Below are 27,705 nucleotides of genomic sequence, written 5' to 3' on the forward strand. Positions count from 1 at the left end.
AGAAGAAAAGAAACTAATAGAAGTCGAAGACGCGGAATGGTAGTGAATAGAGAGAAAGATTCTTCTGGTTTTCTTGTTCCTGAAAATATTCTATCTATCTCCTAGACGCCGTAGAGAATTGAGAATTTTCATGTCTTTCAATTCTCGTACTCATAATTGGAAAGTTACGGAAGGAGATCCATCATTTTGCAATGAAAACTACATAAAAAACTCTGGACAATTTCGAAATCAGGCCAAGCGTCTTAATACATATGCAAAAAAATTCATTATTGGCCCACCATTGATTAGAAGATTTAACTTGTATGAATCGCTATTGGTTTGATACGAATAATGGCAGTTGTTTCAGTATGTTAAGGATACAGATGTATCCACAATTCATTTAGAGTTACTTAATAGCCTATTTCTTATACCATATCTCTATCCCGTGAAATTCTCGAGCCGAAAGATGGATGCATATGCTATGTTTCATTTTGCTAAATGATATCAATTAAACGGTGTATCAATTCCATAAATTGGATATAGCAATAAATAAATCAGCAAAATTCTTTTATTTTAGATAGAAGAAACTTTTCTTCTATCTAAAATAAAAGAATGTACCCTTCTATCCAAATCCAATTTGCATCGATAAAATAAATCCAAATTCCAGTAGTAGATGAATAATTGCAAATTTTTGTGTGTACGAGATTAGAATAACTTCAAAATAACTGACATAATTTTTTATTTTTCCTGATCAGAAAAATACATGAAAAAGAAAGGAGGTAGAAAAATTTTTGGATTTATGGTTAAAGAAGAAAAAGAAGAAAACTGGGGTTCTGTTGAATTTCAAGTATTCAGTTTCACCAATAAGATACGGAGACTTGCTTCACATTTGGAATTACACAAAAAAGATTTTTCATCGGAAAGAGGTCTCCGAAGACTTTTGGGAAAACGTCAACGTTTGCTGGCTTATTTGGCAAAGAAAAATAGAGTACGTTATAAGAAATTAATCAGTCAGTTGGATATTAGGGAGCGGTAATTTCATCGTTCGAATTTTTTTTCTTATTTTATTAGTAGTCTTATAGTAGTCTTAGATTTTGCATTTTGATGAGCCTCGTTTTGAGGAATTCATGGAATAATCCATTTTCATGGAATAATGAATTAAGAAAGAAAGGATATGAGTCTACCGCTTACAAGAAAAGATCTCATGATAGTCAATATGGGCCCTCAGCACCCATCAATGCATGGTGTTCTTCGACTGATCGTTACTCTCGATAGTGAAGATGTTATTGATTGTGAGCCCATATTAGGCTATTTACACAGAGGAATGGAAAAAATCGCGGAAAACCGAACTATTATACAATACTTACCTTATGTAACACGTTGGGATTATTTAGCTACTATGTTTACAGAAGCAATAATGGTAAATGCACCAGAATTCTTGGAGAATATTCAAATACCCCAAAGAGCCAGCTATATTAGGGTAATTATGTTAGAATTGAGCCGTATAGCTTCTCACTTGTTATGGCTTGGACCTTTTATGGCAGATCTCGGTGCGCAGACTCCTTTTTTTTATATTTTTAGAGAGAGAGAATTAATATATGATCTATTTGAAGCTGCTACAGGTATGCAAATGATGCATAATTACTTTCGCATCGGAGGAGTTGCTGCCGATCTGCCTTATGGATGGATCGATAAATGTTTAGATTTCTGTGATTATTTTTTACGAGGAGTTATTGAATATCAACAACTTATTACACAGAATCCCATTTTTTTGGAACGAGTTGAGGGAGTTGGTTTTATTAGCGGAGAAGAAGCTGTAAATTGGGGCTTATCGGGCCCCATGTTACGAGCTTCTGGAATACAATGGGATCTTCGTAAAGTTGATCTTTACGAGTCTTACAATCAATTCGATTGGAAAGTCCAATGGCAAAAAGAAGGGGATTCATTAGCACGCTATTTAGTACGAATCGGTGAAATGAGGGAATCAATCAAAATTATTCAACAGGCTGTAGAAAAAATTCCGGGGGGCCCTTATGAGAATTTAGAAGTCCGACGCTTTAAGAAAGCAAAGAATTCCGAATGGAATGATTTTGAATATCGATTTCTTGGTAAAAAACCTTCACCCAATTTTGAATTGTCAAAACAAGAGCTTTATGCAAGAGTGGAAGCCCCAAAAGGTGAATTAGGAATTTATCTGGTAGGAGATGATAGTCTTTTCCCCTGGAGATGGAAAATTCGTCCACCCGGTTTTATTAATTTGCAAATTCTTCCTCAGCTAGTCAAAAAAATGAAATTGGCTGATATCATGACGATATTAGGTAGTATAGATATCATTATGGGAGAAGTTGATCGTTGAAATGATAATAGACAGGGTACAGGTAGAAGCTATCAATTCTTTTTCGAACTTGGAATTATTAAAAGAAGTCTATGGACTGATATGGATTCTACCCATTTTGACCCTCTTACTGGGAATCACAATAGAAGTACTCGTAATTGTGTGGTTAGAAAGAGAAATATCCGCATCGATACAACAACGTATTGGTCCTGAATATGCTGGCCCCCTGGGACTGCTTCAAGCTATAGCAGATGGAACTAAGCTACTTTTTAAAGAGGATATCTTGCCATCCCGAGGGGATATTCCCTTATTTAGCATTGGACCGTCTATAGCAGTCATATCAATTTTATTAAGTTTTTTAGTTATTCCTTTGGGATATCGCTTTGTTTTAGCGGATCTTAGTATTGGTGTTTTTTTATGGATTGCCATTTCAAGTATTGCTCCTATTGGTCTTCTTATGGCAGGATATAGCTCAAATAATAAATATTCTTTTTCAGGTGGTCTACGAGCTGCCGCTCAATCTATTAGTTATGAAATCCCATTAACTTTTTGTGTACTAGCAATATCTCTACGTGCGATTCGTTAAAATAGGATCTTTTTCCTCTGAAATTCATTGAATATTTATCCTCCTTTTCTTATTCTATATTCAGGTTAGTAAGTTAAACTAGATAGCTATATGAGTGAAACAAAACTGCTTATTAATTTGTAGTAAAAAGAAAAAATCTCATTTCCTATGTACAAGAAAAAATGGAAGTAAACATAAGCGGTGTAAATTCTTTACCCCAAGGTTGAGATTTTTTGATTAGTCATCATATCTTGAAGCGGGCAATAATAAGGGATTCCCGATACAGAAAGTTGTAATCATAAGGGAATCCATCAAAAGTTAGTGAGGGATTAGAAACACTAAAGTACATAAAGGATTAGTAATGAGGGAATCTAAAGCATTAGATATTTTTCCTCATAAAAGGAATCATAATAAGGACTTGAAATTGGTGGAAATGAGCAAGTAGTACTTTCTTCGGATTCCGATCCAGAGTATGTTCCCATTCACTTGTTAAGGAAATGGCTATCAAGAACGAATTAACCCTTTATTCCTTTTTTCTTTTTAAATACCCCTCGGGGAAAGAAGAATAGGACAAAAGATATGGAATGCAATAAAAAAAAAGATCTTTATTTATTCTTTCCGTCGTTTATCCATATTCATACAGAATTCTTCATGAACTAATACCCAACTCTTTTCGTTTATTAATTGTTATAACGAGTGTTTTATTCCAAGATTAAGTTATTGCTGAACAAAGAAAAAGTACCTTTATATTATAAAGGATGAGATGAATTCCGAAGCATTTTTTATTATTCTAGTAGACAGAATTCCTTTGGTCTAATTTAGGACGTTGAAATCGATTTTATCTTAGATAATTCTAACTACGCCCAAGAAGATAATAACGAAATGAAACAGTACTTTCCTTTTTTCTGATCATAGAGGAGCCGTATGAAACTAAGGTTTCATGTACGGTTTTGGAATAGCGGTGGGAACTGTGATGTTATCGTCGACTATGATTATCCAACAGTTCAAGTACAGTTGATATAGTTGAAGCACAGTCAAAATATGGTTTTTTTGGATGGAATCTTTGGCGTCAGCCCATAGGTTTTCTGGTTTTTCTAATTTCTTCTTTGGCGGAATGTGAAAGATTACCCTTTGATTTACCAGAAGCGGAGGAAGAATTAGTAGCAGGTTATCAAACCGAATATTCTGGTATCAAATATGGTTTATTTTATCTTGTTTCTTACCTAAATTTATTAGTTTCCTCTTTATTTGTAACAGTTCTCTACTTAGGCGGGTGGAATTTGTCTATTCCCTATATATCCTTTTTTGGATTTTTCCAAATGAATAAAATGGTTGGAATTTTAGAAATGACAATGAGTATCTTTATTACATTAACTAAAGCTTATTTATTTCTCTTCATTTCTATCACAATAAGATGGACTTTACCCAGGATGAGAATGGATCAGTTATTAAATCTTGGATGGAAATTTCTTTTACCTATTTCCCTGGGCAATCTCTTATTAACAACTTCTTCCCAACTTGTTTCACTATAAAATAAGATAATACAATAACAGTAAGAATATTTTCAACACAAAAGTCCTCTCAAACAAGAGAAAGAAACATACCTTTTTCATAGATATTTCGAATATGTTCCCTATGGTAACTGGGTTCATGAGTTATGGTCAACAAACAATACGCGCAGCAAGGTACATTGGTCAAAGTTTCATAATTACCTTATCCCACACAAATCGTTTACCTATAACGATTCACTACCCCTATGAAAAATCAATTACATCGGAGCGTTTCCGGGGGCGAATCCACTTTGAATTTGATAAATGTATTGCTTGTGAAGTATGTGTTCGCGTATGCCCTATAGATCTACCTCTTGTGGATTGGAGATTTGAAAAGGATATTAAAAGGAAACAATTGCTTAATTATAGTATTGATTTCGGAGTTTGTATATTTTGTGGTAATTGTGTTGAGTACTGTCCGACAAACTGTTTATCAATGACTGAAGAATATGAACTTTCTACTTATGATCGTCATGAATTGAATTACAATCAAATTGCTTTGAGTCGGTTACCAATCTCCATAATGGGAGATTACACAATTCAAACAATTAGGAATTCAACGAAGAAAAATCTTGGAATTCAAGAACGATTACTGATTACTAGAATTTTTTTGTTAGAATCCAAAAGTTCTTTACTAACTAGAAAGAAAAACGAATACCTACTGCTTATTGCAAATTATTCCTGATTTTAAACCAAAGTAGATTTTCGTGATGTGATTTCTAACTATAGAAAGAACTTATATACAATATACAAAAAAATTTCCTAATCCCTTTTTTCTTCCTTGAATCTTTTAGTTTTAGTCAGTTCATGAAAAAATTTATACTATTAATTTCTTCTTATCCATAATGGATTTACCTGGGCCAATACATGAAATTCTTGTGCTATTTGGGGGATTTGTTCTTCTACTAGGGGGTCTAGGGGTGGTATTACTTACCAACCCAACTTTTTCTGCTTTTTCGCTAGGATTAGTTCTTGTTTGTATATCCTTATTCTATATTTTATTGAATTCCTACTTTGTAGCTGTGGCACAACTTCTTATTTATGTGGGAGCTATAAATGTCTTGATCATATTTGCCGTAATGTTCGTAAATGGCTCAGAATGGTCTAAAGATAAGAATTTTTGGACTATTGGAGATGGGTTCACTTCACTCGTTTGTATAACTATTCCTTTTTCACTAATGACTACTATCCCAGATACGTCATGGTATGGAATTCTTTGGACTACAAGATCAAACCAAATAGTAGAACAGGGTCTCATAAATAACGTTCAACAAATTGGGATTCATTTAGCAACCGATTTTTATCTTCCATTTGAACTCATTTCCATAATTCTTCTAGTTTCTTTAATAGGTGCAATTACTATGGCTCGGCAATAAGAAATACTTAGAATGAGTCAAAATTATAAGAATTTCAAATCTAAAATAAATCACTAAAGAACCACAATTTTGATTTAGTAAAACCCATCTACTGCCAACAAATACCTTCTTTTCTCTTTTGTTGTGTAATTGTTCTATTCTAATTAATTCAATCGGTTCAATTCTTGTCCCCATATTGAAATGAATCGAGATTGATAAGGAGTTAGTTAATGATGTTTGAGCATGTACTTTTTTTGAGTGTCTATTTATTTTCGATTGGTATCTATGGATTGATCACAAGCCGAAACATGGTTAGAGCTCTAATATGCCTTGAACTTATACTGAATTCAATTAATCTAAATCTCGTAACATTTTCTGATCTATTTGATAGCCGCCAATTAAAAGGAGACATTTTCGCAATTTTTGTTATAGCCCTTGCGGCTGCTGAAGCAGCTATTGGATTATCCATTCCTTCTTCCATCCATCGTAATAGGAAATCAACTCGTATCAATCAATCTAATTTTTTGAATAATTAGACATAGAATCTTCTAAACAAAGGGACACATATAATAATAATATGAAATATTAACATGAATACTATTTATTATTTGATGAAATATTAACATGAATACTATTTATTATTTGAGAATATCTATTTTTTGAGTAGGTTATTCCATAGTATTCTTTTTTACTTAGTTGAATTTTTGCAATTCATTGATATTGCAATTTGAATATTGCAATAATTTATATTGAAAAGACGATAGCCAATTTATTGGCTAATTCGAATTCGTATATACAATTCGTATAATTATGATTGTTGAAGCCCAAAATTCAAGTCTCTTGGCTCTTTTCATGCTTTCTCACAAACGGATTAAGAAATATATTGCATTATTTGTTGAAGTTTGGATAAACCATTGCTTCGTCTGGTGTCTACAATACATTTGATTGATATAGTACTAATTTCATTTTGACCAGATCGAAAATTTTTATGTTGAAAAGGAAAATTTATAGATCCAATGTCACATTCCGTAAAAATTTATGATACATGTATAGGATGCACTCAATGTGTACGAGCTTGTCCAACAGATGTATTAGAAATGATACCTTGGGATGGATGTAAAGCCAAGCAAATTGCTTCCGCGCCAAGAACCGAAGATTGTGTGGGTTGTAAGAGATGCGAATCCGCCTGCCCAACAGATTTTTTAAGCGTCCGCGTTTATTTAGGACCTGAGACAACCCGCAGCATGGCTCTATCTTATTGATACGTTACAAAAAATTCCACTTGAATCGTCTGATTCCTCTTTACCGAAGAAGCCTGTGCTCAAAATAATCGAGCACGGGCTTTTCTGGTCAAAACGTATCTTGTCTTTATCACTTTATCATGAGTTCTTTTCCTTGGTTAACAATACTTGTTGTTTTGCCGATATTTGCGGGTTCATTAATTTTCTTTTTACCTCATAGGGGAAACAAAATCGTTAGGTGGTATACTATGTCTATTTGTTTATTAGAATTCCTTCTAATGACTTATGCATTCTGTTATCATTTCCAATTGGAGGATCCCTTAATCCAATTAAAAGAGGATTCTAAATGGATAGATGTCTTCAATTTCCACTGGAGATTGGGAATCGATGGACTTTCATTAGGATCTATTTTATTGACATGATTTATGACTACTTTAGCTACTTTAGCAGCTTGGCCGATTACCCGGAATTCCCGATTATTCTATTTCCTGATGCTAGCAATGTATAGCGGTCAAATAGGATTATTTTCTTCGCGAGACCTTTTACTTTTTTTTATCATGTGGGAGTTAGAATTAATTCCTGTTTACTTACTTTTATCCATGTGGGGGGGGGGAAGAGGCGTCTCTATTCAGCTACAAAGTTTATTTTGTATACTGCAGGTGGTTCCATTTTTTTCTTAATCGGAGTTCTAGGTATGGGCTTATACGGTTCCAACGAACCAAGATTAGATTTGGAAAGATTAATTAATCAATCATACCCTGCAACATTGGAAATACTATTTTATTTTGGCTTCCTTATTGCTTATGCTGTCAAATTGCCGATTATACCCCTACATACGTGGTTACCAGATACCCATGGGGAAGCGCATTACAGTACATCTATGCTTTTAGCGGGAATCCTATTAAAGATGGGAGCATACGGATTGATTCGGATCAATATGGAATTGTTACCTCATGCTCATTATCTATTTTCCCCTTGGTTAGTAATAATAGGAGCGATGCAAATAATCTATGCAGCTTCAACTTCTCTTGGCCAACGCAATTTCAAAAAAAGAATAGCCTACTCCTCCGTCTCTCACATGGGTTTCATTATTATAGGAATTGGTTCCATAACCAACATTGGACTCAATGGAGCTATTTTACAAATATTATCCATCTGGGGAGGTCCGTTTGGTATCCCAAAACTGCTTAGCAACAGTCGGACAAGTGGGTAATGTTGGGGTGAACCAAAAAAGTTTGGGTAGAGCCGGGTCTAAGTGTTGGCTAGGTAAACGCCCCGTAGTAAGAGGGGTAGTTATGAACCCTGTGGACCACCCCCATGGAGGCGGTGAAGGGAAAGCCCCCATTGGTAGAAAAAAACCCACAACCCCTTGGGGTTATCCTGCGCTTGGAAGAAGAACTAGGAAAAGGAAAAAATATAGTGATAGTTTTATTCTTCGTCGCCGTAAGTAAATACGTAACTAGGAATATGGAAAATTGCATTTTTGGAATTTGCAATAATGGGATGGGCGAACGACGGGAATTGAACCCGCGCATGGTGGATTCACAATCCACTGCCTTGATCCACTTGGCTACATCCGCCCCTTATCCAGCTAAAGGATTTTCTCTTTTTTCCATTCATCATTCTTCTATTTATTCTGACCTCCATACTTCGATCGAGATATTGGACATCGAATGCCACTCTTTAAAATGGAAAAAAAGGAGTAATCAGCTGTGACACGAAAAAAAACGAATCCTTTTGTAGCTCATCATTTATTGGCAAAAATAGAAAAGGTCAATATGAAGGAGGAGAAAGAAACAATAGTAACGTGGTCCCGGGCATCTAGCATTCTACCCGCAATGGTTGGCCATACAATCGCGATTCATAATGGAAAGGAACGTATACCTATTTACATAACAAATCCTATGGTAGGTCGCAAATTGGGGGAATTCGTACCAACTCGGCATTTCACGAGTTATGAAAGTGCAAGAAAGGATACTAAATCTTGTCGTTAACTGAATTCAGAATAGAAAGATTCAAAATAAAAAAAAAAGAAATACCCAATATCTTGCTGAAGAACCGAAAGTAATTGATGATTATTTCAAGTGCTACAGAGGAAGTGAAGCTTGTCAACGGATCGACAATGTTCATTTGGCGCATATCGAACCATGACCGTTCCGAGATAGGGCTTTGGATTTCATTAGTCAGATTTATCCTTCGTTATCAAAAGGGCATTGGTTCGTGCTAGTTGCAATGGATTACTTCACTAAGTGGGCCGAAGCCGTGCTGCTCGACAATATTACTTGTACGAAGGTAATTGACTTTATTTTGAAGCATATTGTTCATAGATTCGGTATTCCTTAAACTTTGATCGAGGAGCTTCTTTTATGTCTAAGGAGGTGAGAGGTTTTGCCGAATTTTATGATATTAAGTTGTTGAGTTCTTTTCTCTACTACGCTCGGGCTAATGGATAAGCCGAGTCGAGTAATAAAACATTGTTGAAATTGCCGTTTTGCCAGTTGAGGTAAATCTTGGCTCTCTTCGGTATTTTAAGCAAGACGACTTGTCGGTTGAAGATTACAAGACCTTGATGGGAAGCAAATTTGAAGACGTCATCGACAAGCGTTTGAAGACTTTGAAGGAGATGAAGACACTTCAAGACGGTGTTTTCAGAGAGCAATTAATGGGAGATAGCTTGAAGAAATACTTCCCGAGCATTTGGTAAGATGCTTAGGAAGTCCTATGGCCAGTAATTGGATTATCGCCCTGAGATAACATGTTCTATGCTTTTAGGTTCACGTATGTTCACCAAAAAGGCAGGGGGGCATGTGTTTACACCCAAATTTGGCACCTATGGACGAAATAGGGAAAAATTGCCAAAGTTTGGAAAGTGCCGGGCTTCCTTCACAGGGCCGGTCAGACCACAAGTATGTGGGCGGTCAGACTGGCTAGTAGGGCCGGTCTGACCGCAGGTATATGGGCGGTCAGACCGGCAGGGTCCGAGTCCGAGTCTGTTTTCGTCGGGTCTCGGGTTTCCTTGCTCGGGAAGGCATGTTTCGTGTTTCCTTTAGTTTCTATCCCGAGTTGGACGATGAGAAGGGTCTGTATAGGGCAAGACCAACCCCTATTTAAGGGACAAGGCCGGTTCATTGTAAAACCCCCGAATACAATCTACTTGAATCGTTCTTTTACTATGTTTTCTATTTTACCCCAGTTTTAGTCCATCTTTGTCGATTTGCGCCGTAAACCATCCGCCGTCGCTGCGAGAGTGCGACACCTCTTTGTAGGTTTGTCCTGAAAACCTTTCGTTTTGCCCACGAGACGGGTAGTTATCCTCTAGCCGGTAGCCGGTTTAGTTGTTTTTCTACAAAACCCATCTTGATTTGGCCCTTTGGCTAGATCGAGGTGGTTGGCGACTCCATATCACCGCAAGGCGTTTAGGTGTTGCGATCGTGCTTGTCAACTTGTCAAAAAAAGTTGCCAACACAAACGTTGCTACACAATGAGTTTCCTGTGTTTTTGTTTTGCAGAGGTACTTGCTTGGGCGAAGGAAAAGAGACTGAGCGTAACGAATTCATGGATGATCAAAGAAGTTGATTGGGGACCATATCAAGACCTTCTCCAAGTCCACTTCCATCTCATCACGTCACTTTTGGTCCATAGAAGATCAGAGATAAAGTTCTACACGTTTTGGATTTGGATTCGGGCCTCCTGAATTATTACAAAATGAACGTATTGTTGTGCCTATTGCTTTGGATACTAATATTTTGCAGACATCTGAGAACAACCAAGGTAATGAGGAAGAGAAGAAAGACGAAGAGGAAGATGAGAAAGAAGGTAATGATAATGGTGCTATAGCTATTCAAGGTATGCATATTTATGATGTGCCAACTATGTCCACTACTTATGCTACGTTAGAGCAACCCATAGTGGAAACAATTGTTGAAATACCTTTGTCACAAAACAATTTGCTTGATGTTTTTAGTGATAAAGAAGAGTTGTGCGATGCTTCACTTATATCCATGCCACAACTAGTGAATGAACATGTTAATTCTATAGTAGAACCACTATGTGTTGAGTTTAAACATGTTATTCACATTGCTAGCGAGAATGAAGAGCTTAAATTGCTATCTTCTTTAAATACTTGGGGTTATATTCAATTTGATGATCTTTGTCCACTCAACTGTTTAGAGAAGAAACTATTTGCTAGATTGGAATTGCCATGCCCTTCTGATGTGATTTTTCATATTATTGGCAATTATGATAGTAAAGGAGAATATAATGTTCATCGAGTATATATTTGTTCGAATTTGACTATACCTTCTTTTCATGATGAAATGTATTGTCTAGAGGACCGCATGCATATAAGTAATTATCTATCTAGTTCCTCTAGTTATTTAAATGAGTTACAGGTTGGTTTGCAAGAAGGAGAGTGTTGTGGTTTTTTGACTACAAAGATTTTAGGATCCAATCATATGGTCAACAAGAAATGTTCAGCACAGGATGTTGTGATAGACAAAGATAAGTACAATACGCTCCATGACAAGGTGAAACCGAGGACGGTTTCCAATCAAGAAGGGGAGGATGATGAGGACACAACTAGCTCGGATATAACCATGACTACCTTATGTATTAATCAACCAAAGGTGCATATGTTCTACATTAAATTTACATGTTATATATTTGAACAAACGTTGCTACACAATGAGTTTCCTGTGTTTTTGTTTGCAAAGGTACTTGCTTGGGCTTAGGAAAAGAGACCGAGTGTAACGAATTCATGGATGATCAAAGAAGTTGATTGGGGACCATATCAAGACCTTCTCCAAGTCCACTTCCATCTCATCACGTCACTTTTGGCCCATATAAGACAAGAGATAAAGTTCTACACGTTTTGGATTCGGATTCGGGTCTCCTGACAGCATCAACTTCAAACGGACCTAGCTGCTGATCTAGAAGGAATTTCGGGGCCCATGAGTACTTGTTGGAAAGCTGATGGAGTCTACTTTTAGATGGTTTTGTTCCCACATCAAAATTCCTACCGAGCTGCCAGGAATTTGCAAAACAAGCCACGCATCTCATCCAGTCTAAATCTGACTCGGGTTTTGGGCCTTGTAATTGTGTCGTGGGCTTAGCCCAAGGGGGTGTGCGCCCTAGGGCAACCCTACGACGTCTCTAATCATATTAATTCAGTAGCCGTCATCGTTTAGAGTTGGGTTTTGCTTAGATTATTCTGTCAAGAACAGTTTCGCCACTAGATCGGTTTGTAGAACCCCAAATTCGTGTGCTTAATCATTCATATGCAATTTGGTTGCAATCTATCTTGTTCTTGCTTGTGTTCTTCAATTCGCATGCAGGGATTAGCCTTCTCGGCGAGGTCAACTGGGTTTTGGCACGGTTGATAACCAGAGGAGATGTAGTGCTGCGATTGCGGGGCTCAGTAGCGTGTTCGTTCAGAAGCCGGATCGAGTTGTGTCGAGACTCCGCTCAAATCGACTGTTTATCAATACCTATCGGAAGATCGGGATCTAACTACCTCATCACAGATCATCTATTTCGACAATGTGATTTCACAAGACAGACTTGGGACTTGGTGGCGGCAACAAGAGAAATCAATAATAACCAAAATCATTAGAATCGGAGTACATTATAGGGCGCAGAAAGGGCGGGCGAGGAGGTGTGCCACGTCAGGATTTTGTTACAGTATGTACAGTGCGCGGGTGGCATTTTTTCGAAAAGGCCCTCCGGTTCGCGCGTAATTCGGCCGCAGTCCCCCGAGGAAAGTACCTGTGAGGTGGTTTTTTACGTAAAGGACCTTAGAAAAAGATGGATATTACGTGATAAGGAGGGAAAAATCGCGTGTTGGGACTGCGATGTAAAACAGGAAAGCCGAGGGGCTTTTTCGCAAAACTCCGCGCACTAACCCGCACGCCCCCAACCCTAGCCTCCGCCGCCCGCATCCCATCCTCCCTCGTCTCGCCCTCTCCCTCTCTCGCCGCCGCCTCCGCTTTCCCCTCGCGCTGCCACCTCCGCCTCGCGCCGTTGCCATCGTCATCCGCATCGCCTCGCGCCTCCGCCGCCGTCGCCGTCGCCATCGCCGTAGCGTCGCCGTCTCCGAGCGCCTCCACCTCCTGTCCATTCCCCTCGCAAAAAATCGACACCACCGGCAGGCAGAACCGATGGCTGCCATGAGAGGTAAAAGGAAACCCTTCCTGAGTCATCACTTCCTCCAGCGCCCTCCTTTTCCCTCTACTTGGGATCGATTTACTCGATTTCGCTCCTGAATATTGATTTTCTTGTCGAATGGTGGGTTGGGGTGGTGATGCAGGAGATGGGGAGCAGATGAGTTTCCTGTGGGGATGGCGTTCGATTGGTTGCGGTCGTTCAACCTCCAGTCTCGCCACTCCCCATCCATGCAAGGCGATCTTTCGGGTCGATGCCAAAGGAGACGAAGAAGCCATTGACATCAGTGCAGCGGGCGCCCTGACCTGGTCCATGTCGTCACCTTCCTCTGGGCAATCACTGAAGTGAAGCTTCGCTAACTAGCGATGGATCTTCCGGCTCTGGCTCCGCCAACCATAGCGCAGGTACATGACTCATGAGCTCATATGACTTGTGATTCTCCTCCCAACATTTATTTTTGTTAGTTTGTGGATTGGAATCTGTTGCAGATCGAGGAGCTTGAGCGAGTTGTTGGGATTAGGTTTATCTATAGAGGTGCAGTGGGGACACGCCGCCGTCGTCAGCGTCTTGCTGAACCATGGCGCTGATGTAGGCGGACGCAGTGATGATGATTCTTGACTGTATTTTAGGGAACTAATTGCTCCAATTCTGACAAATTTTAACTATATTTTTGGTTCCCTGAAATGCTAATTGTTCCAATCCTGACAAATACAATGTATTAGGCAGGTAGTTTTGATTTGAAATCTCTTTTGGATTTTGTAGCCCAACAGGATTGCCAATTTCGTCTTCACACCGTTGGTTTCGTCACTTTTGGGGGGATCATTGGAATGCATGAAGTTGCTCTTTCAGATAGATTTTCTGCTAATTATCTTCGTTCTTTTTTTCTCCAGCTCCATGCTTTTTTACATCCTTGTACCACTAACTTCATTATTCTTGCAATTTTGTTTACTGGCATTTATACCTTAACCATCATTCTGGATTTACAGTGCTTTCTAAAGAATCTACTGTGCTGAACACATGAACTAGGCCGATGCTAACGTTAATGGCGCTGGATTCAATGGAGCAACTCCTCTGCTGTTAGCATGTAGTCATACCGGCTCCATCAGATTTGTCAATTGCTTGGTGGAATCTGGGGCAGATCCAAACATTCCCGACGAAGTGAGCATATATATTGCCTGTTTCCCTCAATACTTATGTTCTTTTTGTCGCCTCATGTGCACAAAATTTTGTTCCCTACAGTTTCATCATCTAATTTCAGATGGTATGTGACAGTTCATAGTTATGGTTGGTATTTGTGTGGTCCACTTGACAATCTGTGCTCATTTACTATGATTCTATTGACGGTTTCCTACAGGTGAAGCACTTCTTGCCTTCAAGAAGGCAATTACAACTTCTGAAGGGATATTTCTCAACTGGTGTGAACAAGATGTGGATCCTTGCAATTGGAAGGGTGTTAGATGTGACAGTCACACCAAGAGAGTAATTTATCTGTAAGACCAAAAAACCCTACATAAATATTGTGAAATACTTATAATTTCAACCTGGCTATTATTTTGCTTTTTCCTTTTTAAGATGACATTTTCTAATAGAAAGGAAACGATAAATTCATAGCTTCCATTGTTATAAATATATCTGACCACCAATGTATTAATGGTGTTTTCATCACTTCTCTTTATGTACTGGAGAAGACTGTCCTTATCTGTTGCAAAGCGAGGAGCTGTCTCATGAATCTAAGTTGGCTTTTATACAGGATCGAACCACTTGTATGTGAATATTACATAAGCAAGTGCCCTGTAATTGTACCCTACCATAGAGGGGGAAAGAGGATACATGTAGGAGTGCAGGTGAGTGATTCAGTATATTCTCGGACACCTTTTAGGCGAATGTCTCTGTTATAGTAAATTACTCTTGTTTATCTGATTTATCTGATTTGGGTTGACATGTCATGCAGGAATTAACTATTTCACTGAAGATATTGCTGCACGGTCTCAAGCTGTTGCTCGCCAGTTCAAGTCACTGAAGGTAAGGTTTGCTCTTTGGCGATGGTAATATGAGACATGGGCCTTGGTACATAAATGCTTTGTTACCTGTGAATGATCTAGAAACATAGCTGTTCACGTAGCTCTTTCTTAATGAGTTGGGACCTTTAATCTCCCTTTTGTGTTTAGGTTAAAGCAGTAGTTGCTTTGCTATCACTGAGCAGAAATGACACAGCCGGTATGCATATAGTAGATTTTTTTTGTCTTCTACGCATTGCAAGTCACAAAAAGCAATGTTCTGAGTACGTTTTTTGGTTGTTCAGAGGATGTTGACAGCAATAATGAGAAAGAGAAGTCATATGGTTACATGATGATGGAAAGGCTGACAGGTTCACCAGATGGTCGGATTGACCATGTACTTCAGGTTATCAGACTTTTCCTATTAAAGCAAGTTCAATTTCACTCTCTGCTGGTGTATGTGTAAGCATTGAAATTGTGTGGTCTGCTGTGGATATGAAAAGTACTGTACATTGCTTTTGACATGAATGGTGAGAGCTTAAATCACCCTAACCAATATAAGTGATTAGTTTAACACCCTAAATTAGCTTCAGAGTTAATCTTCACAAGAGAGTTAAACCCATAAACTCTAAAGTTGGTTAAATTTTGGCTCATAAAAGAGCACATAAATCCAAGAGGTTAAATACTGTTAAATGCACTTATATACCAAATGAGTGAGAACATGATTTAAAATATGCCTAATATGTTCAGTAACCCTTTAGCTAACCTATCTTAACCAACTACTGTGCCTTGAAGGAACTGACAGTGGAAATCATATAACCACTGGCAAGCTTAATTGGCTGGTTCCCCAGTCTCTGCTGGTTTAGTGGTTCCTGTGTCAGGTCTGCGAACCCTTTTGTCAGCATCACCAATTCCCTTGACCCCTTTATTTTCTGGCTTGTATATTATTTGTCAGTACAAATATGTTGTAGCTTACAGTCTGAATCATCTGATTTCAGGAGAAAACATTTCAACACCTATACTTATCTGCCCTTGGATCTCATATGTAGGTTCCATAACCAATCCTGTTGTTTGCTAATTGTTTTATCATGTCTATTTCACCATTTAACTGGCCTGCAGGTTTATTCTTGTAGCAATTATTGGCGAGATCATGATACTGCTCTCTTCATTCTCAAACATCTGTACCGTGATATACCTGAAGAAACTCCAACTGATGATCCTGAAAGGATGCCTATTCGACTGTTTTATGTGAGGGATCCAATTGCTGAGAGACTCCCTTGACGTTTTCAGATAATTCATTAGTTAAGGAATTCTCAAGAAAAGTGATGACTTATTCAAGAAATCGGAGAACGATTCAAGCTGTGAATCTTCCTGATGGTATGGACGACCAATTGTATTCTTCTCATATCTTTTCAGGCGCGTGTTGATATGGTCATTCTCCCTCTCTCGCCCTCGCCGCCGCCGCCGCCCGCATCTCCTTCTTCATTCTTTGATTAAAGTTTTTAGCTATCATGAGAAACTAATTATTGCGCGCCTCCTGTATGTTTTTGTTTGGAGTGAGAAACTAATTATCATTGAAAATTTTGTTTACATGCTGCCAGGCTACTGGAATAGTGGAAGCTGTGGAGGATCTACTCAGATGTTGATCGAAATGGTGCTGAATTTGGGAGCTGTTGTTCTCAATTGCCGTGACCTATCAGTGTATTTCAACCAACGTGATCCTCCACGTTTCATCTGATGGTCGCTGCAACTTGAAGAAAGGGTGGATGAAGTTTGCAAGGCACAATCACATATATGCTGGATTAGTTTGCATCTTCCACTTCTACAAGGCAACTCACATTGAAGTAACTATCGATGTTCTGTGAACAGCATCTGAACGATCATAACTATATTAGGATCATCCTTTTGCTAGCAGTAAGCACATTCATCGCTATGAAGATGAACCACTCACCAACCCTACCACTATTACTATGCTAATTAGCTCTGCGTCTTCACTTCTTATCAGAAGTACTGAGCTGCCTTACATATCTTACATACTACCATCTATATATGTTTATTATTAAAGACTCCTATGTATCGAAATACATATATGTAATTAGTGCTGCAGTTTGTTTATCTATAACTCCCTGCTTTCTCTCCTTTTCCCAGTCCCGGAAGATCTGCATGAGTGTGACTTCGCTTTCCAAACGCCTCAATTGTAGTTTCTTAATATGTTATTCATCTCCTAGATGCTCACAAATGCTATATGTAATCACCCTATTGTAAAAACTTTATTTCTGGCCTTCTAATATATTCGACAATGCTTTGCCGCTTTCACTTCAAAAAAAAGAGGAGAGGAGAAAAGTATATTCAACTCGCTACTACATTAGACGACTCGGCTAGTTTCGAGTCAAGAAAATCTACTTGTAAATTGAAAGTTCGAGTGCCATTAATTTAGTTTTGGTGATAAATGACAAATCCAATTAAATGAGACTAACATTGTTGTAAACATTTCTTTGTCTACTAGTCTCATATGGATATGAAAATGGAATATGAGAGAGAAACGTTCATTGATGGTGTACCTAAATAACAAGGATGAAATGCATGGAGATCCAGCTATATATATGACACTCTCTCTCCGTGCATATATTAATATATTCATATATAATATTTTCATGTGATTACATAAGCATGTGAGACTAATGTTTTGTTTGAGCCATATCTTGTTTAGTCTATTTACATTCAGCACATGGAGATGATGAAGGTATGTTTTTATTTTAATGCCTATATTTGATAAATGCCTTCTATTCTTGTATAGGATAAGCTCCTAATGTTTCATTCTTTTATGCATATTCTTACTTCACACAACAAACATTTTGTATGCATACATTTAGGGGTAGCAAATCCTATACTTTAGTTATGCATGTAATCGATCCAAGTTATTCACTTTTATTTAATTAAGATATTTACATTTGAGCATATATTTAAGTATATGACACTTGTGGTGTTGATTAATACTCATCATTTATTTATATCCTTTTATACATGCGATCAGTTGGTCAACATGTGGAGGTTGACCACCGGATCATTGAGACTAATAATTTCATTGACTTGAATGAGAAAAATAGGTTCCAAGGATTGAAAAGGTGTTGACACTCAAGTGATATGATTGCACCTAAAATACCAAGAATAACAAAGTGGAGATATTGAAGATATGGGATATGAAGTGGCTACTATGGCAAGACAGTGAAGGGCAAGCGATGCTCGGTCGCGATGGACCATGTGGTGGTGAAGGGCAAGCAAGGGGCTTGGCGCCGAAGAACCAAATCATGTGGTGAAGGGCGAGTGACGGCTTTGTCATGATGGACCGTGCAAGGCCATTTGAAGCTAGAAGTAACCTCATCAATCATTTCATGAATATATGGTGAAACGGTTTCGGCATTGGCGTCCCTTAAGACAATGAAAGAAAGATGGAAAGAATGCATTCCTATTGGTATAATTCTCTTCCTATTTATATTTGAGTTTAGGAATGCCGTACTATTAAGACGGATGCAACGTTGAGGTGTTTGTATATGTCTTGGTGCTCAAAGTGACCTATTATAGTGCTACCTTGAGAGAAACCTAAGCTTTAACATATCCTTTGAGTGGTTTTGGACATTGTTTTTGGTTGAGTTGGGTAGTCCTCTGAGTGAGTTTTCCATATAGTCCAAGATCATAAAAAACGGACTCCCGAGCGAAAAGTTATTGTCGTTTTACTATGTGCTTCTCAGAAATTCTGAAAATATTTTGGAAATATCCGAAAATTATTGGAAATTCCAAAAATGGCCACGAATCTGAGATTGGCTTCTGTAAATTTTCGGACATATCTGAAAATGCTTTTCGGAACTTCCGAAAATTACATTCTTGACCTGCAATGTCTAGTTTTTGAGAGGCTCGGGTATATAAACACCTACACCCCTCCTTTGAGGGGCTGCTGTTCTTGGGCAACACTAAACACATCCAAAGCCAAACAACCATCCCCATTTCCCATCCTTTTGTGGTGTCTTTTTGTGAGGGGGATTTGAGAAGGGAAGAGAGTTGGATTGAGAAAGTGAGGAGTTGAGAGCTAGTGAGTTTCACTCCATCCTTTGTGGTGCCTCTTTGTTAGAGGGATTTGAGAAGAGGAGAGAGTTGGATTGAGAGATTGAGAAGTTGAGAGCTAGTGAGTTTCACTCCATACTTTGAGCACTCGAGTTCATAGCAAGTAAATCTTCGATTGTGTTTGTTACTCTTGGGGACTAAGGTTTTCCAGATGGCTAGGCATCGTCGGTGATCACCCAAGGTTGTGGTGTGCCATAGAAAGTTTGTGAAGATTTCGATTTCGCCTCCGTAAGGGAAGAAATCAAGAGTGAAACCGAGGAGTGCATTTGTGCAATCTCGTGAGGAAATGGTTGAAATAGACCCGGTCTTGTGGCCCCTCAACGGAGACATAGGATCCGTGGATCCGAACTTCGGGAAACAAATCAACTTGTCTACTCTCTTGGTTTGTCCGTTCTTGCCATATCTCATATTGTGCTTGAGCTTGTTTTTATCCGATCTACTTGTATGCTTAATTAATATAGCTGGTGACCTTATATCTTATTTAGATACCTTATTTGTCACCTTTTGATTCATATACATTTTGTTTATTCAAGCTACAAATTCATAGTTAGTGTTTTATTCCGTTATCCGCCGAACTTTTCGGTTGAGACCGGAACTTCCAATCTCATACCGGAAGTTCCTATTTGAACCGAAAGTTCTCATATCTCTAATATGATATGAAGTTGTGATAATTTTTAGGAACACCTATTTTACCCCCTCTAGGCGACATCAAGGTCCTTTTAAAAATTGATGGCAGGTCATTTCATGGTTGATGGATCTTTTAGAGTGTACACCGGTTCTTTTACGTAGCGGGGAGATGAACGTGGGAGGGGTGAGCGGACATATGAAACTCCTCTTATTGAATAGCAAACAAATGTGTTAATCCATAGGGGCAATTGCACATTTAACCTTGTTTTGAAATGTAACTAGCAATTTGACTCTACTCTTTTTAGTTTGCTTATTTGACCCTTTTTTTTTAAAAAATGAAGATCAGATATGACCCTATACCATTAGCTTATTTGACCCCTTTTTTTAAAAAAATGAAGATCAGATATGACCCTATACCGTTAAGACAAGCTAACGGTGTTAACTCAAGGAAAAAGAGACGTCTATACCCTTGCTAATTTGACCCAGTTTCTATTTTTTTTTATTCAACCAAATATATGACGTATTTGTCATAGGCTTGACAGATTTGAATTAGGTTTCACGAGTTTTTTTGACCAAATTAACGTAGATTTGATAGGTTTTTGACAAATCTAACTTGATTTTTAAATTTCTTTTTGACAAAATTGACTTCAGTTTGAAAAAGAAATATTGAACTTTAACAAAAGCAATCCAAAATTTTATGGGGTGGCTCCGGCGGAGGAGCAGCAGCGTCGGCTGCTGCTGCACAGAGGGACGGAGGGAGGGAGAGGGGCTGCTCCAACGCGCGGAGAGAGAGGAGGAGCGGCGACATCAGTGCGCGGAGGGGCGGCGACACTGGCTGCGTCCGCTCGGAGGGAGGGAGGGAGATGCGGCGCCGACGCGGGGTGGAAGGGGGCAGCGGCGGCGGCGGCGGCGCGAGGAATGACCCATCGCGACTCCTTCCCCGTGCCTCCCTCTGTGCTCGTCGCCGGTGAGCGCGGGCGCTGTGCGGATCCCAACATCCCTCCCTCAGCGAACTGGCTGCCGCTCGCCGCCCGCCCTCCGCGCGCCGGCCTCCGCCTCCCTCCCCGCTCGTCGCTGCAGTTGCCGCTTCTCCCTCCGTGCGCGCCGCCGCCGTTGCCGCTTCTCCCTCCGCGCGCGCCGCGGCTGCTCTCTCCTCGCGCGCTGCCACCGGGGCTTCTCCCTCTGCGCGTTCCCACCGCCATGGCTCCTCCTTCCGTGCCCGTCGCCGCCGGGGCTGCTCCCTTCCTCTACGCGTGCGCCGTGGCCGCCGGGGTTGCTTGCTTGCACTACCACAGCATCAGAACTCCTGCAGCATCAGTGCCCCACAGTTTATTGAATGGTTACCTCCAGACTTTTTTGGCTAGTCAGGATCATGAGCCCAGACTGGTCAAGGCAGCCAGATCGAATAGTTCAAGCAGATTAATGAAATTGCATATCTGGAAGCGCAATTGTTTTGTCGAACAAGTTTTCGATTACAGAAACATTACAGCGCAACTTAACTGATGAGGTGTTCACAACTCCCCCTGGTCATAGTTACCATGGTTACATAGTTACCACTTACCAACACAAACAATAATTTGATATCCATAATCATGGTTTCCTTTGGTTTTGACAAGTACGTACTTGTACGGTTCTATCTACTTTCTGTGCTCAAGTCATGTTTACAGGGACATCCATCACTTTTGGGGGATGACATATTCAGCCGTTGGAATTCTGAAACCGTGCAAAGCAATAGAATTCCATCTAGGCATCAGAATAAAGATTAGTAATTGTTGTTCTCCATATCATTAGCAGCAAGGATGAAATCTTGATACGAACTGTCAAGTAGATAGAATAATTAGACAGTTGGAATTAGTTGTAGCATTCCTAGGAAAGAAATTACCTTGTATGCAAAAATTCTGCATGCTGTTTTTGGGCATGATTACACAATTAACGCAAATCTTATTTACAGATATCCCAGTAGTATTAGCAAATGAATCGGTATTATTATTATTCTACAAGTTTTAAAGAGTCTTGCTAGTGTAGTGTATAAATTACAGCAATGATCCTTAGTTTAGGAATAGCAGGTTCTGATATTTGAACCCTGTTTAGAGTAAGAATTTTGCAGGAAGTTCATAGAAACCAACTCAGAAAAATACTCTCTTAAAATCTAGATCAGAACTTAGCATAGAGTTATATCCCCTTTCCAATAACAATAGACAGGCCAAACGACGAGGCACACTTGAACAGAATGCAAAGCCACAACTTCATGGGCAATTTAGAAGCCAAAGATAAATGGGAAAATTTGTAGTGCAAACCTAGAAACTACCGCTGAATCAAAAAATGGGCATTTGAAAATCGTCCAATGTGACCATGAGTAAAACTTTAATTCATGGTTAAATCTAGGAGTAAAAACATCTCATATGGAAAAACAGCAAAATTATTTCATCAAAACTAAAAACAGAAATTAAAAGAAAAATAACTTAGAATTGCTGCCAATTGTACACATATCATGGATTTGATTGCTGAATACTGAAAAATAGCTATAAAAAAGCAAAGGGTGAGAATGATGTTTATGTTCGCACAATTGAACATTAGAAATTTGTTGCCAATAACCAGTAGATATTAGAAAACAATGCATCGCAACAGCTGACAGACTAGTAGTGTCGAAACCTGAAATTCCGCAATTGGATGGACTGACTTTTGCCAGCAGCATTACAGTTTAGGTTGTTCCTTGGCTCTGCACTGCTTGATTCTGTGGAATAAAACGAAATTACTGTCAATTTGAACATCTCATATGCTGACAAAATGCACAAATGGATGCAAATCAACTATGGTGACTCACCTTTGCTTTCAAGACTTTCTGGCTTTCACTGAAATACTGATTAGGATGATTGATTCCAGTATCACATGAGACACCATGTTCTGCCTCGAAAGTCATCGTGCAAGCTAGCTGTGTATTTCATAACTCAGATGGTTCAAGCAGACGAAGTTTAGAAGATTGCTTATTAAAGGTAGAACTGTCAGGTGCAGTACCTGGTAGTGCCTGTTCTTCACTTTATCCATTATCTCTTCTAATGGATGACCACTGATTCCCATTTTATTGAGAGCTGCTCTCAAGTTGTCTTCACTAGAAATATCACACAAGAAAAGGACACATGTAACTCACAAAGACAGTGACAGCTGTAGGTTCTTTTACATATTCGATAAATAGTCTACAGCTAACAGAGAGTTTTAGGATATGAAATCCCATGTCCCATTGACATATTCGATAAATAGTCTACTGATAACAGAAAGTTAACCATAAAACAAATAAATGCTTAACTACTCTGTTAATGGCATGGTAGAATGAGATTATACCCAAAATGTCGATAAGGGCAACCATGGTGATCACCAACACCAGGTGTTGCAGAGATAATCTTTTGACATGAATACGGAGTGTAATCCTGGAGGAGCCATTTGTCTGAGAGATGAATAAGTTGATTATCCAAACAAGCAACAAAAATAGAACAAGGGGCTTACTGTTCGTTTTCCTTCCTTTCCATAATTATGCCTGATACTGTAGGCATATTCCTTGTCAAATCGCTCAGAGCCAACCTTATCCAAAGAAAACCCAACATCAGTGAAGCAATATAATTTGTGATGGCTTGCACAATGCAACACGGGGTATTACTTGTTTAGTTTGGGGCTTCTTACTGGTTAACTCAATGTTCAACACTATAGATAAGAATGCAGTACACGATCCTATAGAAAATTTTCTTGACACGGCTTACTTGTATTGTAAAGAAACAGAAAAGGTTTGCATGTGATATTTCCAAAACATAGTTGCTGTTTACATTCTGAAAGAAAATTAGGCACCTTCTGAGAAAACTCTGCCCTCCAAAATGCTAGAGCATCTTCCAACTTTAGTCCAGCTCCCTAAACCATAGTTTTAAGAAGCAAGTTAATGTGACATAAATAAAATAAGTGTTCACTGATAACAGAACCAGTATTAAGATAATTCATTAAGTTATTACCTTAAGGAAAAGACCAAACTGCATTCTGCCCCCATGCTTCAGATGATGGTTTTCTCTCAACTGAAAAATAAAAGCAATCACTAAATAACCTGATCATAAGGTAAGCAAAGTATGTGAACTTTTAAGGTGCCTTGCCTTCTCTAGCATGTGGCGCATACAAAGAGGGAAAGAAGTTTTAGCCAGTTGGTCAATATCCTTCAGAGAAATCTCAACAGCATCCTTTGGCTGTATAGAATATTGGATAGTTGATAAGCCAGACAATTAATAACAAATATAGTAAACATTAGCATTGAAGAAAATCCCATTAACAATATCTGGAAAAACACCTATAGATAAAGCAACATACCTGAGAGTAATCAGGTCCAAAATATGCATTACTCAATGCTTCGACAATCTGTTAAGATAAAAAGTGTGGATTATAAAAGTTATGAAAAGATTGTCTGGAGGAATACGGGAAGTGGTTAATTGATACTCACAGGAGTCAACCTATCCTTTTCTTGTTCCTTAATGGTGGCCGTCCATTTTCTGTACATCGAATTATTTATATTATAGCTTAGTACAGCCTGTACTAAAGAGTGTTCTAAGTTGAGAAATAAATCCAACTGTCAAGGGGCTTTTGTTCTATGTAAATTATTGGCAAATAGTAGACAATGCTGTTAATGTTCCTAATTATATCACCTAAGAGTGCAACAATTTTTCCAGCAAAGAACTAAGAAAGCACACTTCCCGGACATGATATGTAGCTAGGCAGAGTAAAGTAGAACATTTGTACCATGTACCTATTTGTTAAAACAAGTGCCTTCGAGATATTGCAGCGGAATTGGGTAACCACAAGCGAAACAACCTATTAAATTATACAAGTATGTTTAGAATGGGCAGGAAACAACATCCAAAAAGTACATAGAAGTTTCCAGTCTCGTTTTCGCAGCAAACCTGACTCATCGCAACATAAGCATATCCTTTTGAAAGAAATACTCGGCGGCTGGCAACAAGATCTGGAACTTCTTCAAAAGGCACCTTACATGGATACGAACAAGGTTTATTTAGACTGGGTAATCACACGAACAATTTTTTTCTACTGGATATGGAATTGAAGAGGTAAAATAAACTGATGCAAATACCTTGAAGAACACAGATTCAACTGCAAAACGAAAACATAGAACAAACTTAGCAAGTGAAAGATCACACCTGCAAGCAGCGAAGCACCATTGTGCTGAAACAACATAAAGAACAGGTATCACATAGTAAGATGTTCCATACCAGCTGCAGATTGACCAATGGTGCGTGCAACTTGGCTCAACTTGTCTTTGACAGCCTAAAAACGTGAAAACAAGAACATCTCACTACTGTAAATATTACTGAAATCATCAAGGTCCAAGTCAACAGAGTGACCATAACACATACCTCAAATTCCGAGTGTGGCAATGCTTTGTATGGAAGTTGAAACTCACTCATAAGCATCCTCTGAAAAATACAGTGTGGCAAGGAACGGTTAAAGCATGATAGCTTTCCTTGTATGCAAGAAAAGGACAGAAAGTCACCTGTGATTCAGGACTCTCGAGTCGAAAGCGATAGCGAAAAAGCGTAGTCTCCATGGAGAGAAACCACTTCCGCAGCTCCTCCCTAGAATGCGGGTATAGCACAAAGCCTTTGAGAAGTTAGTCAAAGGTTCAAACTTGAAAGCACCAGAAGCAAACCACCGGCTTACTGTCTATGGAATGTCAAGTACTCAAGTGTAACGAATGTTAAGCTTACGTTCTGCAGTAGACAAGACGGAGAACAAAGTGAGATATTATGTCCTTGTTCAAAGTCTCTGTAGGATCCTGGTGCCTCATATGGGCTTTCCACAATTCCTTGATCTAAGCACAAGGAGGGAAAACAGATAGGATTACTGTTAAAGAAAATATGGTAAACTTGGTAACTAGAGCTTGAAACTCTAACCGCGAAATTATGTTCAAGATTGAAATCGAAAAGTCCAGCAAGAAATGGAATTTAATTTGCCCCAAATACATGAAGGAATTCGCATCTCCGTGGTAGAATTGCAACGAGATATATAGAGAGAGGACGGCTCACCAATTTCTCCATTTCCTCCGGTCTCTTCCCTCGCGAGAGCCCGTCGGCGATCCCCTTCAATACTGACCAACACAGCAGCAGTCTAGATGTCAAATCGTTCACAGAATGCGAGGAAGGAAAGGAAAAAAGGACTCTACAAACGCCGCCACAGTGGGGAGGGGAGAGGAGGCGCCCGCACCTCGGAGGCGGTCGATGGCGAAGAGCTCAAACTCTTCCAACCGCACCTCCAGCTGCGGCGCCACCCGGTAGGTTGGCAGGCCTCCCGACCCGCCGCCACATCCTACGCCCGCCGCCGCCTCCGCCGCGATCTGCCGGTGGGATCTCACGATCTCCATGGCGGCGGCTAGGTCTTGGCTCGAATCACCGTTGGGAGCGACGCGCTAAGCCCTCCCGTTCCCCTCCCGTCTCTCCGTCGGCGCGTTTGTGGGACGCGGGATAGCGCGAGATTGGGGATTTTGGTGGCGTTTTGGCGGGAAACTGCCGCGCTTTTCCCGCCGCTAGGACTTTTGACGATGCTAGAGCTCCTGAGCCTGATGAAGGGCAAGGCTGACGTGGAAGGCAACACGCACACGTGGCGAACAGCTGGGTCCTTCTAGTCAGCTAGTGGGTTGACATCCAGTCCAAAACTGCTCCAAACCCCGCGAAAGCTAATTGGCGCGTGCCAGCTGGTGGCGGTCCCTCCCCGGCGCTGCGTTTTTTTGTTTTTTTTTTTCACGATTTTTTCTTTTCTTTTTCTCTTTTTTCTGATTATTTTTTTAAATTTTCAGCACGCATGTTTTCAAATATTTTGTGTTAAAACTTTTTAAATCATTACTTGAAAATTTTTAAATCTGGACTTGAAAGTTTTCAAATCTCAAGTTAAAAGTTTTAAATCTTGAGTTAAAAAGTTTTCAAATCTGAGTAGAAAATTTTCAAATCTCGAGTTGAAAATTTTTAAATCTGAGTTGAAAATTTTCAAATCTCAAGTTGAAAGTTTTCAAATTTGGGATGAAAAGTTGAAAGTTTTTGAAATTTGAATTAAAAATTCAAATTTCGAGTTGAAAGTTTTCAAATATAGGTTTAAAATTTTGAAAATTTGACTTCAGATATAGATTTTCTTTTTCAATTTGTTCGTTAAAAAAATCTCGCGGGAAAAAGAAAATCTTATCTACTACCATCATTATCTCAAACTGTCATTATCTAAAACTAAAAGATTAGTCTAACCACCTTATCCCTAGAAAAAATGCACGCCGGTGGCGCATACGCGCCAACTAGCGTTCCCCCTCCAACCCAACTCCCTAGTGAAGCAGCGATCCAAACCAGTCCACACTGCTCCAGCAGCTCTAGCATTCGGGTATTAGCAGGGTGTCCTCCATTTTTGCTGTTTTTCACATGCCACGTAGACTAAGAACATTGTAAGCTAAATGCTCTACTGTGCAAGTTGATTATAGTGGGTCCCACCAATACCATTTCTTTTACTTTTCATCTACCCCTCTTTCTCTCTTTCTTCTTTCACTTTCATCTTCCCCTCCACTCTATCTCTCTCCTCTCTTTTTTTTCCCAACCGGCAGAACAATATGAGGCCGAAGGCTGGAGGTGAGCAGCGGCGGCTGGCGGGGCGGTCCATCCGACGACAGTGCTGGGCGGCCCGAGTGGCGACGGCGTGGGGCAGCCCGAGCGACGCCGGTGCCGACTCCGAATCGATGTTGGTCTCAACTGTAACATCCTAGG

At 39.4% G+C, this 27,705-nt stretch overlaps 3 protein-coding genes and 1 pseudogene across 6 annotated transcripts; 3 read left to right on the forward strand and 1 right to left on the reverse strand.

Annotated features, from left to right (window-relative positions):
* The first annotated feature begins 1,019 nt into the window (after positions 1–1,019).
* On the forward strand, positions 1,020–2,544 carry LOC127779797 (NAD(P)H-quinone oxidoreductase subunit H, chloroplastic). Its single transcript, XM_052306699.1, has one exon. It carries the CDS (start codon positions 1,154–1,156, stop codon positions 2,333–2,335), a length of 1,182 nt encoding a protein of 393 aa, XP_052162659.1. The 5' UTR covers positions 1,020–1,153; the 3' UTR covers positions 2,336–2,544.
* On the forward strand, positions 2,337–3,850 carry LOC127779798 (NAD(P)H-quinone oxidoreductase subunit 1, chloroplastic). The gene has a single exon (XM_052306700.1). It carries the CDS (start codon positions 2,337–2,339, stop codon positions 2,898–2,900), a length of 564 nt encoding a protein of 187 aa, XP_052162660.1. The 3' UTR covers positions 2,901–3,850.
* Positions 3,851–8,863: 5,013 nt separating this feature from the next.
* LOC127780179 (phospholipase SGR2-like) lies at positions 8,864–16,556 on the forward strand (annotated as a pseudogene).
* Positions 16,557–20,625: 4,069 nt separating this feature from the next.
* LOC127779265 (probable DNA primase large subunit) lies at positions 20,626–26,490 on the reverse strand. Of its 4 annotated transcripts, none has more exons than XM_052305997.1 (20): positions 26,174–26,487; positions 25,996–26,057; positions 25,678–25,781; positions 25,464–25,545; positions 25,327–25,386; positions 25,183–25,237; positions 25,044–25,063; positions 24,856–24,939; positions 24,702–24,766; positions 24,399–24,447; positions 24,269–24,316; positions 24,058–24,147; positions 23,923–23,982; positions 23,765–23,824; positions 23,429–23,503; positions 23,267–23,352; positions 22,943–23,036; positions 22,752–22,859; positions 22,580–22,661; positions 20,626–21,233 (listed from the first exon to the last, which is right to left on the reverse strand). In XM_052305997.1, exons 1-19 carry the CDS (start codon positions 26,328–26,330, stop codon positions 22,629–22,631), a joined length of 1,392 nt encoding a protein of 463 aa, XP_052161957.1. In that variant the 5' UTR covers positions 26,331–26,487; the 3' UTR covers positions 20,626–21,233; positions 22,580–22,628. The 4 variants fall into 4 exon arrangements, 3 of the variants coding, with proteins under 3 accessions (XP_052161957.1, XP_052161956.1, XP_052161954.1); XM_052305996.1 differs by lacking the exon at positions 20,626–21,233 and adding an exon at positions 21,329–21,640; XM_052305994.1 differs by lacking the exon at positions 20,626–21,233 and adding an exon at positions 21,329–21,744 and having other exon boundaries at positions 26,174–26,486.
* Positions 26,491–27,705: the final 1,215 nt, after the last annotated feature.

Source organism: Oryza glaberrima, chromosome 7 (genome assembly GCF_000147395.1).
Source record: "Oryza glaberrima chromosome 7, OglaRS2, whole genome shotgun sequence".
NCBI classification, from domain to species: Eukaryota; Viridiplantae; Streptophyta; class Magnoliopsida; order Poales; family Poaceae; genus Oryza; species Oryza glaberrima.

Bases quoted from the DNA above. Each gene is read 5' to 3' on its own strand.
- LOC127779265 (XM_052305997.1), bottom strand. From the start codon at position 26,330: ATGGAGATCGTGAGATCCCACCGGCAGATCGCGGCGGAGGCGGCGGCG. The intron at 26,058-26,173 runs GTGCGGGCGCCT...TGTGTTGGTCAG, and splicing joins CGCCATCGACCGCCTCCGAG to TATTGAAGGGGATCGCCGAC. The intron at 23,825-23,922 runs GTAATAACTTAA...ACTATGGTTTAG, and splicing joins AGTTTGGTCTTTTCCTTAAG to GGAGCTGGACTAAAGTTGGA.
- LOC127779798 (XM_052306700.1), top strand. From the start codon at position 2,337: ATGATAATAGACAGGGTACAGGTAGAAGCTATCAATTCTTTTTCGAAC.
- LOC127779797 (XM_052306699.1), top strand. From the start codon at position 1,154: ATGAGTCTACCGCTTACAAGAAAAGATCTCATGATAGTCAATATGGGC.